The 15,897-nt window shown below is 39.1% G+C and overlaps 2 protein-coding genes across 3 annotated transcripts; one reads left to right on the forward strand and one right to left on the reverse strand.

Annotated features, from left to right (window-relative positions):
- Positions 1-76: 76 nt before the first annotated feature.
- slc25a40 (solute carrier family 25 member 40) lies at positions 77-6,556 on the reverse strand. Of its 2 annotated transcripts, none has more exons than XM_063487267.1 (10): positions 6,393-6,556; positions 6,122-6,222; positions 5,831-5,890; positions 5,195-5,301; positions 4,050-4,117; positions 3,594-3,718; positions 2,971-3,254; positions 2,758-2,839; positions 1,906-1,983; positions 77-752 (listed from the first exon to the last, which is right to left on the reverse strand). In XM_063487267.1, the coding sequence occupies exons 2-10, from the start codon at positions 6,219-6,221 to the stop codon at positions 622-624; spliced, it is 1,035 nt and encodes a 344-aa protein (XP_063343337.1). In that variant the 5' UTR covers position 6,222; positions 6,393-6,556; the 3' UTR covers positions 77-621. The 2 variants fall into 2 exon arrangements, with proteins under 2 accessions (XP_063343337.1, XP_063343336.1); XM_063487266.1 differs by having other exon boundaries at positions 81-752; positions 6,122-6,226.
- A 449-nt stretch (positions 6,557-7,005) lies between these two features.
- On the forward strand, positions 7,006-15,174 carry dbf4 (DBF4-CDC7 kinase regulatory subunit). The gene is made up of 13 exons (XM_063486786.1): positions 7,006-7,218; positions 7,410-7,539; positions 7,991-8,151; positions 9,335-9,535; positions 9,639-9,689; positions 9,766-9,835; positions 9,957-10,033; positions 10,139-10,184; positions 10,305-10,350; positions 10,441-10,566; positions 11,003-11,117; positions 13,290-13,408; positions 13,542-15,174. The coding sequence occupies exons 2-13, from the start codon at positions 7,479-7,481 to the stop codon at positions 14,308-14,310; spliced, it is 1,842 nt and encodes a 613-aa protein (XP_063342856.1). The 5' UTR covers positions 7,006-7,218; positions 7,410-7,478; the 3' UTR covers positions 14,311-15,174.
- Positions 15,175-15,897: the final 723 nt, after the last annotated feature.

Here is a 15,897-nt window from a genome sequence, read left to right on the forward strand (position 1 = left end):
AAAATATTTTCCAACTTCACACAGAATCTACTGCATTCAACAAAAACAATGTAAAAATTAATATGAATAAATTCATATCGATTCTGATCATCTTTAATATTTTACAATGCAGGAAGACAGTTGGTTTTTTTAACCCCATTTCTGCTAATGTTTTAAATTTGGCAACATTAACTTTATCATGCTAAAGATCTGCACCGCAAAATAGAACATCTGGCTCATCCAGATAACTTTAGGAGTAACACTGTGCAACTTCTTGATTGACTTGCACTATGAAAGGAGAATATGGATTCACCTCAATGAATTAACTGCTCAGGCCCTAATAAATTTATCTAAAAAAAAAAAATATCATCCTTTTCTTGATCTCATGGAGCTCGTTGTGTGGACAGTGAAATCTCTATATACAAACAGACAAGGAGTCCTAAAGCCCTGAGGCTACTTGTTCACCTTATATATACACATCTTAATTATTGTTAAAGTATAATTTAACATCATTTTAACCCCTGACTTTGCTCAATAACCTCAAGTTAAATCTAACTGGTTTAAGCTCCTTTCATAGTGCTGTCCTCAGGTGTGGTCTAGCAGTAGCTGCCGTGGGTGCGTTGTTCTTCCAAGGGAAATCTGTCAGGGGTTGGTCTGCAGTGGTCCATGTGTCCTCTCTTTGTTGCGTTTCCGGAAAAAGGCCTTTCCAAACTCATAAGTGCTGATCATGATGGCACAGGCTGGAGCCACTTTTATCAGCCTGGGGAGAAAACCTGATAGAGAAACAACAGGTATGAGAAGAGTTTATATACAGTCTAAACAGAATGTATGCACTCTTTCAGTAATAAGGTTTCATGTATCAGGACATGAAAATAATCGGACCCTTAGCAAGTCTTAAAATAAGGTAAATACAACCTTAAGACGAACTATAAGAGAGGATATATATGTATGTATTTAAGCCAAAGCACAGAAGCAGCGTGTGAAAAAGTAAGCACACACTTAAACTCCTAATTTCTATGACAGCTGTAAGTAGCAGTCAAGTGCTACTAATCAAATGAAGTTTTTCAGCTGATCAGTAAGTGTGAGCACCTCTATAAGACCAGTTGGTCTCAAGTATTCACGTGTGTTCGCACAGTGTCAATGAAAAAGCTGCTTCTCTCTAAGAAGAGAGAGGAGGCAGCATGACTTGCATGCATCTGAAAAAAACACAAGACAGACGAGACCAAGCTGGACATGTTTGGCTATAATGCATAATCCCACATCTGGCCAAAGATCACAAACACCATGTCAGCACAACTGTGTCATAGTGACTGTCGAGCACAGTGGTGGGGCGGTCATGATGAGGGCTTGTTTTGCAGCCACAGAACCTGAGCACCTGCAATCATTAAATCAACCATGAAATCCTGTGTATACCACAATGTTCTTGAGTCACATCTGTTCTTAGCTGAAATAGGGTCATGGAACAGGACGACTGAACCTAAGAACAGCAGCAAATCTACAACGAAATGGCTGAAAAAGAAAATTAAGTCAAAGTCCAGACCGCAAACTGACTGATATGTGGTGGAGCGACCTGAACAGAGCTGTGCATAAGCAAATGTTCGTAAAGCTCATTTAATGGAAACAGCATTGTAAAGAAGAGTGGGCCAAAATGTATTTAAAGTCATACAGGAAATTATTACTTCATGTTACAGCAGCTAAAGGTGTTTCTACAAGTTACTAAACAGTAATATGCTATGTATGTAATATGCTGTTCATCTGAGGTTGTATTTACCAAATGTAAAGGTTGGCAAGAAGTGAAAAACTTTCATCATGTCCTGAAATGTAACGCTTTAGATTTGAAAGAGGGTGCAGGTTGTTTTTACAGCGAGTGTTTGTGACTACCTCAGACTCGCCACTCACTGAGTCGCAGGTCAGTGAAGTACTTACCTGCAAACAGCCCTCTAAACCCGTCCTCTGCCACAATCCTGCACATCACACAGAAGGTGGAGGAGGCCTGACCTGGCACTGCAAACACAAGAGCACCAATTAGCAACAAACAGCATCGTCCAACCAAAAACAGAGCACAAGAGATGTGGGTTTAACAATAAAAGGCAGCAGCTTTGCCTCACATATTCCATCACATCCTTACAGATGAGCTGAGAAATATCTTCATCACTATGTTCATCTGAAGCTGTTGCACTCTCGAAACTCCTCTGAGTTAGAATTGTTTAGGAAAATCTTATTCTACACTGTGAGTGGATATTCTGCCACCCGTCTTCATTGAGACCGTTTGATGTTTACACCAAGTGGTGCACACTGGCTTAATGGTGTTTTTAAGGAGCACATGCAGGAGGGCCTGTTCCTCACCCAGCAGTCTTTAAAGGGCAAGGCTTTGAAAAGAGGAGTGGGGTCTGAAACAGGAGAGAAAGGGGTGTCTACAAACAGCTGGAGCAGCCATCACCATCATCCACAGAGGAGGAAGCACACACTTGAGGCACTTATTCATGTTGCTTATCAGCACTGAGAAGGTTTAAGTGCTCTACAGGGCTTGACTTGTGACGCTCGTCGACTGTCACATGAAAGTGTTGTGGCCTCTTAACAGAATGAGGAAGCCTTTTTGATGAGAAGTAAAATGTTTTAAAGCTCATTGTTGCTTTTATTTAACTCTGCAGACTTGGGTTATTTACCATGCCAACACAAATATGAACATATAGCATCAACATAACCTCCCCAGGCAGCTGCAGATGTACATTTACAATCTTCAGAAGCTTTAATTTAAAAAACATTAAGCATAATTACAGTTCTTTGCTTGCAGCTCTCCAAGCTCCACCTGTCTTCTTGTTTTGACGACATCAAAAGGCAAAGTTACAATAGATGCAATCTGAAAAAAATGACAAAAATGAAATAAGAAATGATATGCTGTAGTTTACTTCTGTTTTTTTGCTATCAAATATGTTTATCTGCAGGCTGGAAGTTGAATTCTGTGCAGTTTTAAACAAAAAATTAACTTACAGATCCTGAAACAGCTCCGGATATGAAGGTGATGGTCAGCGTGGGTTCTGTGATGTTAGACAAGCCACACAGCCAGTTCTTGCCCATCTCATAGTTGTACCAGTACATGGCCGAGAAGGGAACGTCTCGGAGAAGTGTGGGCCCCAAACCCCTCCACAGAGACAGCCAGCCCTCTTTGGCCACTGCTGAACGGATGCACTGGGTCAGCTCCCTGTACGACTGCTTCTGAGACTGCAGTTTAGTGCGGATCAACTCCAGAGGACTGATCACTGTCACCGAACCCACTTTCACACAGAGGAGGAAGACAAAGCAGTTCATGAAGTGATATGTTAGTGAAAGTAACATACTGCTGTGGCACTTTTAATGATTGAGCTTCTTTTTTCTACTTTAATAATCACTTACAGGCCTGTAAGTTAGACTAAAAATAACACTAACATTTTCTAAGTAAAATCTAGCTTGTTGGATAAAATCAGGATGTCGAGGCCACGGTGCAGAAGGTAAGGGTGGCTGGCCTTGAAACCCCCAACATTGTTAAAATGCTGATGTCTGTCATTAGGCATTATATGGCCATTACTGTCAATATATGGCATATTTCAGTAGCAGTAGGACAGCAGTCAGCTCACCTCTAGCAGTAGCTCCTGCAAGGAGAGGAGCCACCTGAGCATATTCTCCCATCCTTTCCCTCAGTGCTGCACAGAGCTGGTCGTAACATGTGAAGTAGATCACTGTCGCTGGGACTGCCATCACACTGGAGAAGGCACATAACAGAAAGCACATAACAGAAGGTACATAAATCATGCCTTACTTATAAAATTTTCTAAGCAGGTAAAAGACAGCCACAAAAATGCATCTAAATTTAAAAACTGTGAAGAAAGTTCTGTTTAATGATGCGTAACATAATTAAATATTTGGTTACAATCATTGAAGAAACTCTGAGGTGGCTCACTATGAATAAATACCACATCAAAGGAAAACACTCGACTGTAATCACTACTGACCCACCACAGCTCAATAACTCAGTATTAAAAGGAGGGGAGGCGCCCAATCAGGAAATAGAAAAAAATAGACTCCACACTCACAGTGTTGGAGGCAGACCGCTCCATAATGACCTGATTCCCTCACGCCGTACTATGTTGACAAATGCATCCTGCAGAGATTCAGTTAGGAGTCAGTGAAGGGTGATGTGCTCTGTGGCACTCAGAGGTTTTGTACTACAACACCTCTACTTAATACAAGCAGGAAAAGTTCTATCAGCCACTAAAGCTAAGTTTAACTTGTCAGACTGCTAACTTTAAAACATTATACAGAACAAGAAGCTCCCTCTCTGGACAGCATTTACTTTTAAGGAAACATTATTGGATTTTGAATATATTCATTTTGTTTTCTGTTTCTTTTTTAAATGTACTTTAAGAAGTTTGTAGTGCAGTAAAAATCCCACAGATGTATAATTTGGATAATATGGATAATAGGTACTGTTTTGTAAATAACTTCAGCTTATTATCTATTACACTGCAGTACATTTCTAACTAACTGGGCAGCTCATTCTCTGATAATACTTTCTTTAAAGACATAATGCCTTTTGGAGTCAACTTGAAAGAAAGGCAGATGTGAAATGTAAAAGTGAGGTTGGAGGTCAAATGTGCCATAATATTTAGATGAAATCTATAACGTGATATTTAGAACATGTGCAATTTCTTAATGTTGCCAATAAAAACAAAGGAAGCAGAATTTAAAGCCCAGTTTTACAGATAAATGACATTTTATGAAGATTTGACCTTATTTTATCTTGAGGAAAAGTTCCAAAGTAACCTGATATGTAAAATCTCCATTCCCAAAGCTCCCAAACAAAGGCAGTAGGAAACATAGTGGTAAATAGCTCCATAAAGCATTGTTCTCAATCTGCTGACCTTGAGTAGAGGTCAAAAGACAAATGTGACATTACATTTAAAATCTTTATACAAATAATATAATATTTATATTATATGTTCCCACTACACACCACACTTGTCACAGATTCTACGTTATAAGGCTTTTTATCAATTTTTGACCATTACATCATTAAGTTGACCTTGAAGACCAAGGTCAACTTAACGAAGCAAGGCCTAATGAAGCAAGGCTATCGGACAACTAACAGACCTAACAGACAGAACGACACACAAACAATACCAAAAACATGGCGGGAGGTAATTATAGTGGTATATGTAATGTGGGTGTAAAATTTTACCAGCGTCCCACTGAAGTGACCCGGAGCTTTGTACCAGGCCTTGGAATTCCCATTTTCACATATACATATGTGGTCCATAAGTCCATTGCAGTAGACAAAGCATTTGCCTGAAAAATATTAACATTAACATTTAATACAGTGACATCAAACGCAGGCTGCCTTGGTGTTTAGGTCAGCAAAATGCGAAAATTTCGGTGAAGTTGTTACTGGCTAAACCAATTATTGAGTAAAATTCACTGCTGTTTCTAGTGTGGTAATGTGAAGCTAGCAGTACAACAAGGGTATTAAAATGTATGGAAATATAAAAGCAGTTTTGGAGCTTTGGATGTTTGATTGCAGGTATTTAAACTCATCCACCTTCACTGTTACACCGTCTCCCTTTCATTCACACACATGTATTCTGACTTTCACGCCTCCACCTCTCCAGGCTCTCTTCTAGCTGCTCCCTAATCCCACTCCTGATTCATATAGGTTATAAAGTTTATAAAGTGACAGTTTATACTGCCCCTTAACTAAAATTAGTTTGACTCCCCTGGTTTAGTATATAATGGAGCCACAATAAACATAAAGACAGATCAAATGCTAAAACAGAAAAACAAAAAAACAGTCAGTCAACACAGTGTAAATTCATTTCACCTTTGGGAAAGGGATTTTTCTGTGCTTGTAGCCTGATCTTCACAACATCCAGAGGTGTAACTGTAAAAAAAAAGCAACTCAACATGAGTGCCTGTGTTCAGGATGTTTGTCACAATTTTAATTTAATCAGAGAACAAACAAAGCAGCAGTTCAGGAAACTTCTCCAAACCTCCGATTGATCAAAATAATTTTATAACACAATAACAAATTGTACCTCATAAACCACCAGCTGAGTGTTAGTTAATAAACAAAGGCATGCTTATTGTAATGTAATAAGTGTAGGTGCCTCACCAAACAGCGAAGTAAGGATGGCGCCGGAGCAGGACGCCACCATCTGTTGGAGGGGAGTAATGGCGCCGGTGGCAGGAGGAGCAGAACTTTCATTATTCATCCTGTCTTCATAGAAAACAAACAAACAGACAAACATTTGATTGCTTTTAATACGCCTCCTATTTAATATTCACACAATAAATCATGACAAGGCTACGATCCCTAAAAAATTACATGACAGGTCTCTGGCTAACTTTAGCAAGCTAACTAGCACAGCTAACTCCTTACCTACCTACTAAAGTCAGTCAGAATCAGCGACGTCTTTCGTGAACACGCACATCCCTCTCGGGGTTTATACTATCCTCCTACTACGCCCGTTCCTACTGTCCTAAAGTCTTTGAAAGCATAAACACGTGTGAAATTGCAGCAGGGTAGTTCCTGACGCAAACAGCGCGTGATGACATAATTTAATTTCCAGCTGAGCACATTCCTTGACTTTAATAATTGTATTTATTTTTGTAACTTCAGATAGAATGACACTAAACGTGCATACTACATTAAAGTTATTGTAAATGACAAAATGTACTGATATAATTGTCTTCGTATAATTTACTTTAGTTTGATAATAGTGGGGAAACGCCACATCCAAGCATCAAGAATATGTTTACGTATTTTTTGCGTTGCCAGGTTTGGAGAGTATTCCGTTTCACATCAACACCTCTGTTTTTGAAGCTATCGATAATTGGACGGCTGTAACGTTCATAAAAGACAAAGCTTCAGATAAATAATATTAAATTTGTTCAATTTAAAAACTAATTCAATAACATAGCGCCTTTTAACGTGGAAATGGTTACGAAGATGGAAAGCGTCAAACATGGCAACATATACCGTCTCCGACACCGGATTTAAAGCGGGAAAGGGACGTTAAGCAAACGGCATTGTTAAAGTTTATTATTTCTGGATGAGGAGCTGTAAAACCGTATAACCGTGGATATTCTGTGGGAAACAAATCTGCCGACAGAAGTTTAGGGACGTTTTTCGACATTTACTTGCATAAAAATGTGAGCAAAGAGGCTAATCGGCGAAGCTGTGTGTCCGCTGGGAGGGAGGCTGTGAACGTACGTTAAGTTTACATTTAAGACCATTAAAATTGATTAACATGGGGACAGCGAGCACTCTGCCTCAGCTAATGTTAATGTCCTGTTAATGTTACATTTTGTTTACGCATTACTATGTAATAGACGATTGTGTCCTTGCATTTTGCGTCTATTTTTTTTTAAAATATGCGTTTTCTTTTGTTTACACACAGAGGACTGGCGAGGCCTTTGTGGAGTATGTTAAGTCAAGACGAGGGGAGAAGAAAAGCAGCCTTTTCTCGATGAAAGAGAATAAAATGAAGACAAAACGCAATCAGAGGCATCCGGGACCCAGCTGGCAAGGTACCTGTAGCGTTTATTTCCGTGTTACACCAGCCGCGACTTTTTCCGTGTTTTGCATTTAAAATTTAAAACGTAGATTTAACCAAACTAGCGAACAGCTAACACCGTAACGTACGAATGTAACGCTAATGGATCTTTTGTGAAGTTATTTGATTGTTAATTTGCTTAAAAATAATCTCTTTAGAACCAGATTGACTTGAATGTTAAAACAGTTGATATAGGCTCGTTTATTTACTTAGCTGCTCATTCAAGTAAGGATAAACTTGATATAAAACGTGCTTAACGTCGCTTAACGTCAAGATTGTCATTGGAGATCCTAATTCAATCTCTCTTTTTGTTTATGTTTAATCCGTGTCTGGGAAACTTGCTGTAAAACTCACTTGTCTGATAAAAATTACTTGTGAAACGGTTTAACATTTAAGTCTCTTTCTTGTGCTATAATGTTATGCAGGAAAAGGTGGACATACTAGTGACAAGGTGACGCTGAGTCAGGCAAAACGTACATCAGTTCCCACACAAGTCAAGCCTTTTGCTGGAAAAGTGTTTTACCTGGACCTGCCATCAAACAGAGTCGCAGAAACGTTGGAGAGTGACATCAAACAGCTTGGAGGGGTGAGACATTATTTGGTTACATTCACTGGCTGAAACTTGCATTTTGTCACACTGCTTTTGTGCTAGCTTAACATATGAACTATGAAGCTGCGTACACACACCAGCCACTCTGTTGGGTACACCTAATCGTTCATGCAAATATCTAATCAGACAGGCTGGTCTGAGTATTTCAGAAACTGCTGATCTAATGGGGTTTTCCCACACAAACAGAAAATATCCAGTGAGCAGCAGTTCTCTGGGCAGAAATGTTTTCTTCATGTCAGAGGAGAGTGGCCAGACTGCTCCAAGCTGCTATCAGTAACAGTAACTCAAATAGCCACAAACGAACAATGTACATCACATCAAACCTTGAAACTGATGGGCTATGGCAACAAAAGACCACACTGGGTGACGCTCCTGTCACAAAAAAGAGCATCACATGCCTACAATTAAAGCTTTCACACAGGATCACTTAAATTGGACAACAGTAGACTGGAAAAAGATGCCTGGTCCGATGAGTCTTGATTTATGTTCTAACATTTGGATGGTAGGCTCATTTAGAAAAAAACAACAAGAAAGAATTGCTCCATCCTGCCTTGTGTCAGTGTTGTTGTTGGTGGTGTAAGGATAGGGGGTATTTTCTTGGCACATGTTGGGACCTGAGTCTTCTCGCTGGCCTCTTTATGTCCACATTGTACCCATCTTCTGCTTTCAGCAGGGTAACGTGCCTAGCCTACATTTGATTTCTTGAACATGACAGTGAGTTCACTGCACTCAAATGGGCTCCACAGTCACCAAATCTCCAATATCCAATAAACCACCTTTTTGACATGGTGGAACAGGTTTTTCATCACAGATGTGAAGCTGATAAATCTGCAGCAACTGTGTGATGCCTTGATGTCAATATTGACCAAACTCTCTGAATGTTTGGAGAACTTTGTTGAATTTATGAAATGAAAAATTAAAGCATGAGGTCCAACCAAATACTCCAGTACTTACTGGAGAAATAAGCCAAAACTGAATACATTTTACTCAGAAGTAGTATGACTAGAAAATGTTAGTAAGGTTACAAACATGACCAGACATTCAGTAATATTGTTTTTTTAAAAGGCTCTGGGACATGTTTACTCTGTGAATCGAATAGACAAATAATTATTCTTGAGTTTTTCTCAAAACATTTTATCTTGTTTATCTTTTCACTCAGACTGTGGAGAAGTTCTTCAGTAAGGACATCAAGTATCTGGTATCTAACAAGCGGGAGGCTAGATATGTGAACTGCCTCAGACAGGACTCTCCTGTTCCCAGCCCAGACTCTGGACCGAGTTCGCCGTATCCTTGTTCAAACCCACACCGGCCTGGCAGCCATGGCGACATCAAGAGCAGATCTCAAGGACAAACCGACACAGTGAGTTCACCATGATGTGTCTGTTTTACCGGGATTCTCTGAACCTGTAGATCATTTTTCTAGTTATTGATATTCTTTTGCATTATCTGTTGTTGTTTTGCAGTTTGTTACAAGCCGAGGGAAGTCTCTGGTGGAGAGAGTAGTGAAAGAGCAGGTTTGTTTTGTCAACATGAATGATATTTACTGAGGGCTCTTAATTGCTCTGCTAATACACACTTGTTTGTTTTTAGGAAAGGATTCAAGTAAACAAGATCCTGTCAAATGCTCTGGAGTGGGGTGTGAAAATCCTATATGTAGATGGTATGTTTTGTGTGTGTGTGGTATCTGTTTTAGTTGAAGTAATTTTTCTTCTTTGTGTGAAATTAAGTTCATTCTGCTTTGACATCTGTGACTTTTCTAAATTTATTTGTGCCAATTCCAGATTTAATAGCATATGTTCATAAGAAAAAAAAGATCATCAAAAGCTCAGTTCCTGCAGCCACTGCGGCCAAATTATGTGTAAGTTGAGAATTTCCAGTGTGTAGAAGGAAAAATAGTCCAACTTTATATTAAGTTATTTGTTTAGCATTGGGAGTGTTCACTTTTTTCTGTTGTTTCTAACAGGACAAAGCTGATTCTGCAGCAAAGCAAGGCCTAGAGAAATGCAAAGGTAGACCCCCCCCCCCCCCAGACAAATTACTGAGCTTTGCTGGTATATTTTAGTCGACCTTTTCAGGCTGGTATTCTTCTTCTTGCTTTGCTAATAAACGATCTATGTTTTGTATTCCAGGCGGGCAGATTGGTAAACCTTTCATCAAGGTTGAGGATTCAAGTAGGTAAGAAGTCAGTCAGAAGAACCCAGCATCCACCTGCTGTCCTGAAATTGTTCCTGTGATTTTTAAAATGGTTTCCTTCTCTTTTGTCAGGCACTACCGTCCAATCTACCTCACAATGCCAAACATGCCTGAGTTCAACCTGAAAATCACTGCTCCCTGTAGTCCGTTCTGTCCTGAGGAGAAGGACCCTCCTGCAAACAAACAGCGGGGACAAAGGTACGTCCCCTTCCTTTTAAAATAAATCTCTTGCCACTTTAACCCCACCAATTTTATACAGAGTGCTGCTTAAACATTTTAAATATGCTATGGAATGCAGTCAGTTTCCCCATGTGTCTTATGTAAATTGATCAAAAACTAATATCAGGTCATCATGGGCATGAATGTCATGGCAAGTCTGGTATTTTAATCATTTGACCCTGGAAAATGATCAAGGAAACCCTTAAAAGCCTGAAAATACCATGACAATCATGCCCATGATAGGTGTAAGGCTATTCTGATCATAGCTGTGGGTGTGAAAAGTTCTGAACCATGCAATTGTAAGTGCTACTGCTGGAGCCGCTCAAAAGGTCTTAAATGCACTCATGAAGAGTTTATCAAAATACTAAACTTTTTTTTTTTCATTTGCTAATCCTCTGGGCTACTCTGGAAACAGAGGTGTGAAAGCCTCAGACAGTGAGGAGAGAGCTCATGGACGAAAGAAGAACAGAGAAAAGAAACGAGGCGGCTACTGCGAGTGCTGTATGATCAAATACAACCAGCTCACGATGGTAAGTTTGTAAAACTGTCACACAGCACAGTGCACACACAGTGTTTTTACAATCCTGCTATTTCTAAATGTGAGAACTCCCATTTGAATGATCCCTGGTGAATGATCTGGTATGAGGGGGTATGATTTCGGTTTGGTTAACATCCACGAATTTTCATTTAAACCTGTTTTTGGAAACAAAATGGAGAATCTTTGACTGAAAAACTCTAATGGCAAAATCCATTTTAAATGCTAAACAAGGTGGTTAGCACTGTTGCCTCACAGCAAGACGGTCCTGATTCAATTCCACCATCAGGCCGGGGTCTTTCTGTGTGGAGTTTGCATGTTCTCCCCGTGTTTGTGTGGGTTCTCTCCGGGTACTTCAGATTCCTGACTAAAATGTGTCATCGTTTTCAAAAAGGCTCCAGGTTCGCTGTCCACACTGCGACGCAAAAACGGCGTTTTCAAATGTATCCGCTTTGGAGAGCATTTTCAAAACGCTTCGTTTTCCTTGACCAAAAACACCATCTTAGTGTAGACAGAAGGCCAAAACGGAGAGAAAGATGCGTTATCAAACGAAAATATATTAGTGTGGACATGGCCTTCGTGGGGATAGGTTAATTGGTAACTCTAAATTACCCATAGGTGTGAATGTGAGTGCGAATGATTGTCTGTGCCTGTGTGTTAGCCCTGCGACATGTGCCATATTTCTTATATGGCACATATATACAGGACCCACAGCGTATTATCCTTGTTTAATTACATTTATCAGTCAAAAAAGTCACACTCTTAATATTTCGATGGACTGCCTTTAACTTTCATGACACCATGTGCTATCCTTTGATAAGCTCATCCAATATCTCGAATCAAGAGAAAAACGTTTTTGTTTTGTTTTTCTAATTATCATTACTTTTTCACTAGGATCTTTTAAAGTCATTTGTCTGGAACAGGGTAAATCTGGTCATAAGATTTTTTTTTTAATTGCTTTAATATTTATGCTCCTTTTGCAAACTGTAGAGCTTTTCAGGATGACCTCAATGATAAATGCTTGTATTAAAGCTACACAGCTGTTTAGTCTCAATCCCTAGCGTTCTCTTTGCACTGTATGTGTGCAAATGCTCTTATTTACGCTATAAAATAGAGTTGTTTTTTTTTTGTTTTGTTTTTTTAATGATTTGATTTCACCAAATCTTTAAGTGATCTCAGAATTATTCAAGATTTTTATTTTTATTTTTGGGTGACCACTTTGTCAGACAGTTATTCACCCAGTTTCAGCATCCTCCTTAGTTTTTCGTTTAGCTTCATGCAGGCTAATGTGTGGGTGTAATTCTGATTACACCCACACATCAGCTACAAGTGCTACAAAGCACTGTTTTACTTATTGTGAGAACCTGCAAAGTAAGAATTTCATTTTTCTGCGTAACCATTTCTGTTTTGCTGTGTACATGACAATAAGCTTCTTGAATAATTTGACCTTCTGAAACAGAGTAATATCGTCTCCACTTTGATGGGCTGTGTCTTCTGACTTTAGCTGTTTTAAGAGGTTACTCAGAACATTAGTTAAGGTTAAATGTTTTAATTGCTGCAGTAATTATCTGATAGAAGGCTCTTTATTTGCTTAGCTAGCAGGTGTGTGGTACATTTCTTTGTTGGCATTTCCTAACATCATGTAACATAATATGAAACTAAATTAACTCAACAACTGATAAACTTGAAAACATTAAGTTTTTGTTTTGGGTGATAGATGTAGTATATATGGAAAAAAGCAGATTTACAACTTTAGATCTGTTACTTTGATTACATTAATGCAGATTATCTGGTCCAGAATGAACCGCTTTCATTCCAGTTAGGCACAGTATTGCTTGCAGACATAGATAGAAATGTATTAATGATAAATTGTGTCAAATAAAGTATTTAACTGAGAAGAAAACTAACCAAATCTGTCTGTTCGTATATCTGTTTCGAGTCCCTCATCAGTGTTCTCTGGTGTTTAACACAATCATGGAAAAACTGCTCATTGGCTGCTTTGCTCTAATGGGTTGCTCAGTAAATTGCTTTTATTCACTGTGAACAGTTATGTGGCAGGAGCTTCAAATGCCTCTTTTTGTATGTAGGTGTTTGTGCCGTAGAGGCTCACTGGCCTTGGATGGACCGCGGTAATTCTCCATTATTTAACTGTGTATCTTTTGTTCAGCATCTGCAGAGTGAGAGTCACAGGGCTTTCTCTAAGAGTGATGAGTACTTGCTGGTGGACAGATTGATTTCAACCTTGAACCACAACTTCATGCACATTAAAGGAGCTAAACTCAAAAGGTAATTTTTGTTTTTTAGCAAAATGTGTCAAAAAACCCCCATTTAAATCTCTTGTAAATTGTTTTTCCTTAATATTTTTATCCCATTTATCTAATTAAAGGTTTTGTTTTGTTTTTTCTTTGATTCCCATTAGACCAAAGTGCAGTGTTTCCTGTGTTCTGATTGCTCCTGGACCATGTAGAAAACCTGAACTAAGGTACAAGGGAGATCCTTCAGAGACCGTTCAAGAATTGGAGCCATGGACTGTTGACGTGAACGAAGAATTAAATTCCAGACAGGATATAAAAATCGCGTCCGTGTCTGCCTCTGCTGAATTGATTGACAGAGAGGGCGACCAGAGGAACTGCTACACTTACTCAGACAGATCCAGGCACAAGTTGCTTGAACGTAAACGGGTGTGCAGACAGAATTCACACACTTCCCGCACCCAAAAATCTAATCTGCCTCAAAGTCCTCAGTTTGAGTCAGAAGAAGCCCCATCAAGAGGTGAATTTCTTCCCTCTTTGCCCACCAGATATTGCCAGGATGACCTGCTGGACCAGATACCTCATGAGGACATAAACAGCTCAACTTTGCACGTTGATAATATGAACATACAGAATAATTTGGCCTCAAAAAGCCTCAGTTTTATTGAAAATGAACAAGAGTCTGATAAGAAAGTGACTGGAAAAAATGACTCTGGAAAGAAAGAAGGATGCCTTCCTACAGAAAGCTGCTCTCCAGTCCAGAAAATTCAAAGGAGGATAAAAGTTAACAAGCACAAAAGACGAAAATTGGACACAAACGTCGAACATGTAGAGCCTTGCGATGTTTCTGATAACTCTTTATTGAAGCTCTGGGAGCTTTTCCAGTCCAGTGATGACATGGATGTGGAGTTTCACGGATTCGAGGACAAGAAATAGACAAGCTAAAGGGATTAGCTTGAATTCCTGTGTCCTGGACTACAAAGGCTGTTAGATTTAAGATGTTAATAGAAGGTCCTGGCTTTTGTGTTTGATAAGAAATTCATCAGCTCTCCCCCTTCAATCAGATGATGGTGATTTTTAACATTTTGTTTACAGAGTAGTATATATTGTAAAACTTAGAGTGGCCCTAGTAATATTGTTATTATTATTTCTAACCATTTAGCCCTAGTATTCCCCCCCCCTCTAGAGCCTCTCTCTATGAAATCATATACAACTAAGAATCGGGGGAAAAAAAGACTGAAGCCTGAGCTTTATGCTTATTGACATTACGTTCATATACAGTGACATCTTTATATGAAGCTTTGGCCGTCCTAAATATGAACACAAACTAAATAAGGGAAAACACAAAAGGGTCCCTTTTAAAAAAGGGACAGCAACTGCAAGTCAGTATTTTACATACTTGAACCTGTAAAATGTACATGAAATCTAAGATGTTTAGTCAAAACATTTCTTTGACCAGAGTAGTCTGCTGAGTACATGAAATGTAGTGCCAGCTTAACGTTTGCTCCAAGTCCCTTTTGCTCAGTCTACATCTGACTTGACTGTGTGTGGTTGTGTGGCTCTCCTGCTTCTCCTGTAAACGGGCATGTGTTTAATAAAGGAAGTGAGCAACGCTCTTGAAATGGTCGTCTTCTGTGAAAGAATATTGTGAATACATTTCAGTATTTTGACACTGATGGGGTATGGTAATGTCAGAGCAGCTATGTTTTGTTTTATTGCCATTTGAGAAAAAAAAATTATGAAAAATTAGTGCAAGAATTATTATTTTACACGATTTTCTTTCCATGAATACTGACTGTAGAATTTAAAGAGCATCTTATGGATAAAAGGCAGCTTCAGTCATGACAATTATCTTTAATCCTCTCAGACAAGAGGATGTGGATGTGTAATTCAAATAAATGCCTGTTGTACTGTGAGTGTCTCTTTCTGTGTGTTTGTAATGTGAATGACCTGCAGGTTGTTTGCATGGTATTTGGCGTTACATGTGACATTTTAAAAATTCTTCCTAAGTGCACTTTTTATGACCCCGCCATGCTTCCCCCCCCCCCTCCCTCCTCCTCCTGATGCATTAGCTCAGCGTCTTCCTTTTCCCTGCATTTAGTGCATTAGCATAGTGCCCTTGTTCTCCCTCACCACTCTCAAATGGATGCGCTGGGTCAAATGGGAGTCTGCGCCACTGGCATTAAGAAAATGAGCATCGATGTGTTCTGAGATACAAGCACAGTGATACTGAAGACTTTGCTGAATCGTGACATGGCCATCTTTCATGCTGGTTGCATCCTGTTAGCACTGTGTTTTATCATCATACTTAACAAACCATAATTTCTGACCAATATGGCTTACATGCATACCAGTATAAATATTGACTAATAATGGAATACACCATATATTATATATAAGGAAATTTAAAGAGTATCACAAATATATAGTTTGTCCATTAGAGGGCACTAAAAAGTTGATTTTTCAAGTGTGTAAGGCCCTACTGAGCACACATATTGAATATTTCCTGCTGCTGTTTACTAA

This window comes from Pelmatolapia mariae, linkage group LG10_11, assembly GCF_036321145.2.
Source record: "Pelmatolapia mariae isolate MD_Pm_ZW linkage group LG10_11, Pm_UMD_F_2, whole genome shotgun sequence".
NCBI lineage: Eukaryota > Metazoa > Chordata > Actinopteri > Cichliformes > Cichlidae > Pelmatolapia > Pelmatolapia mariae.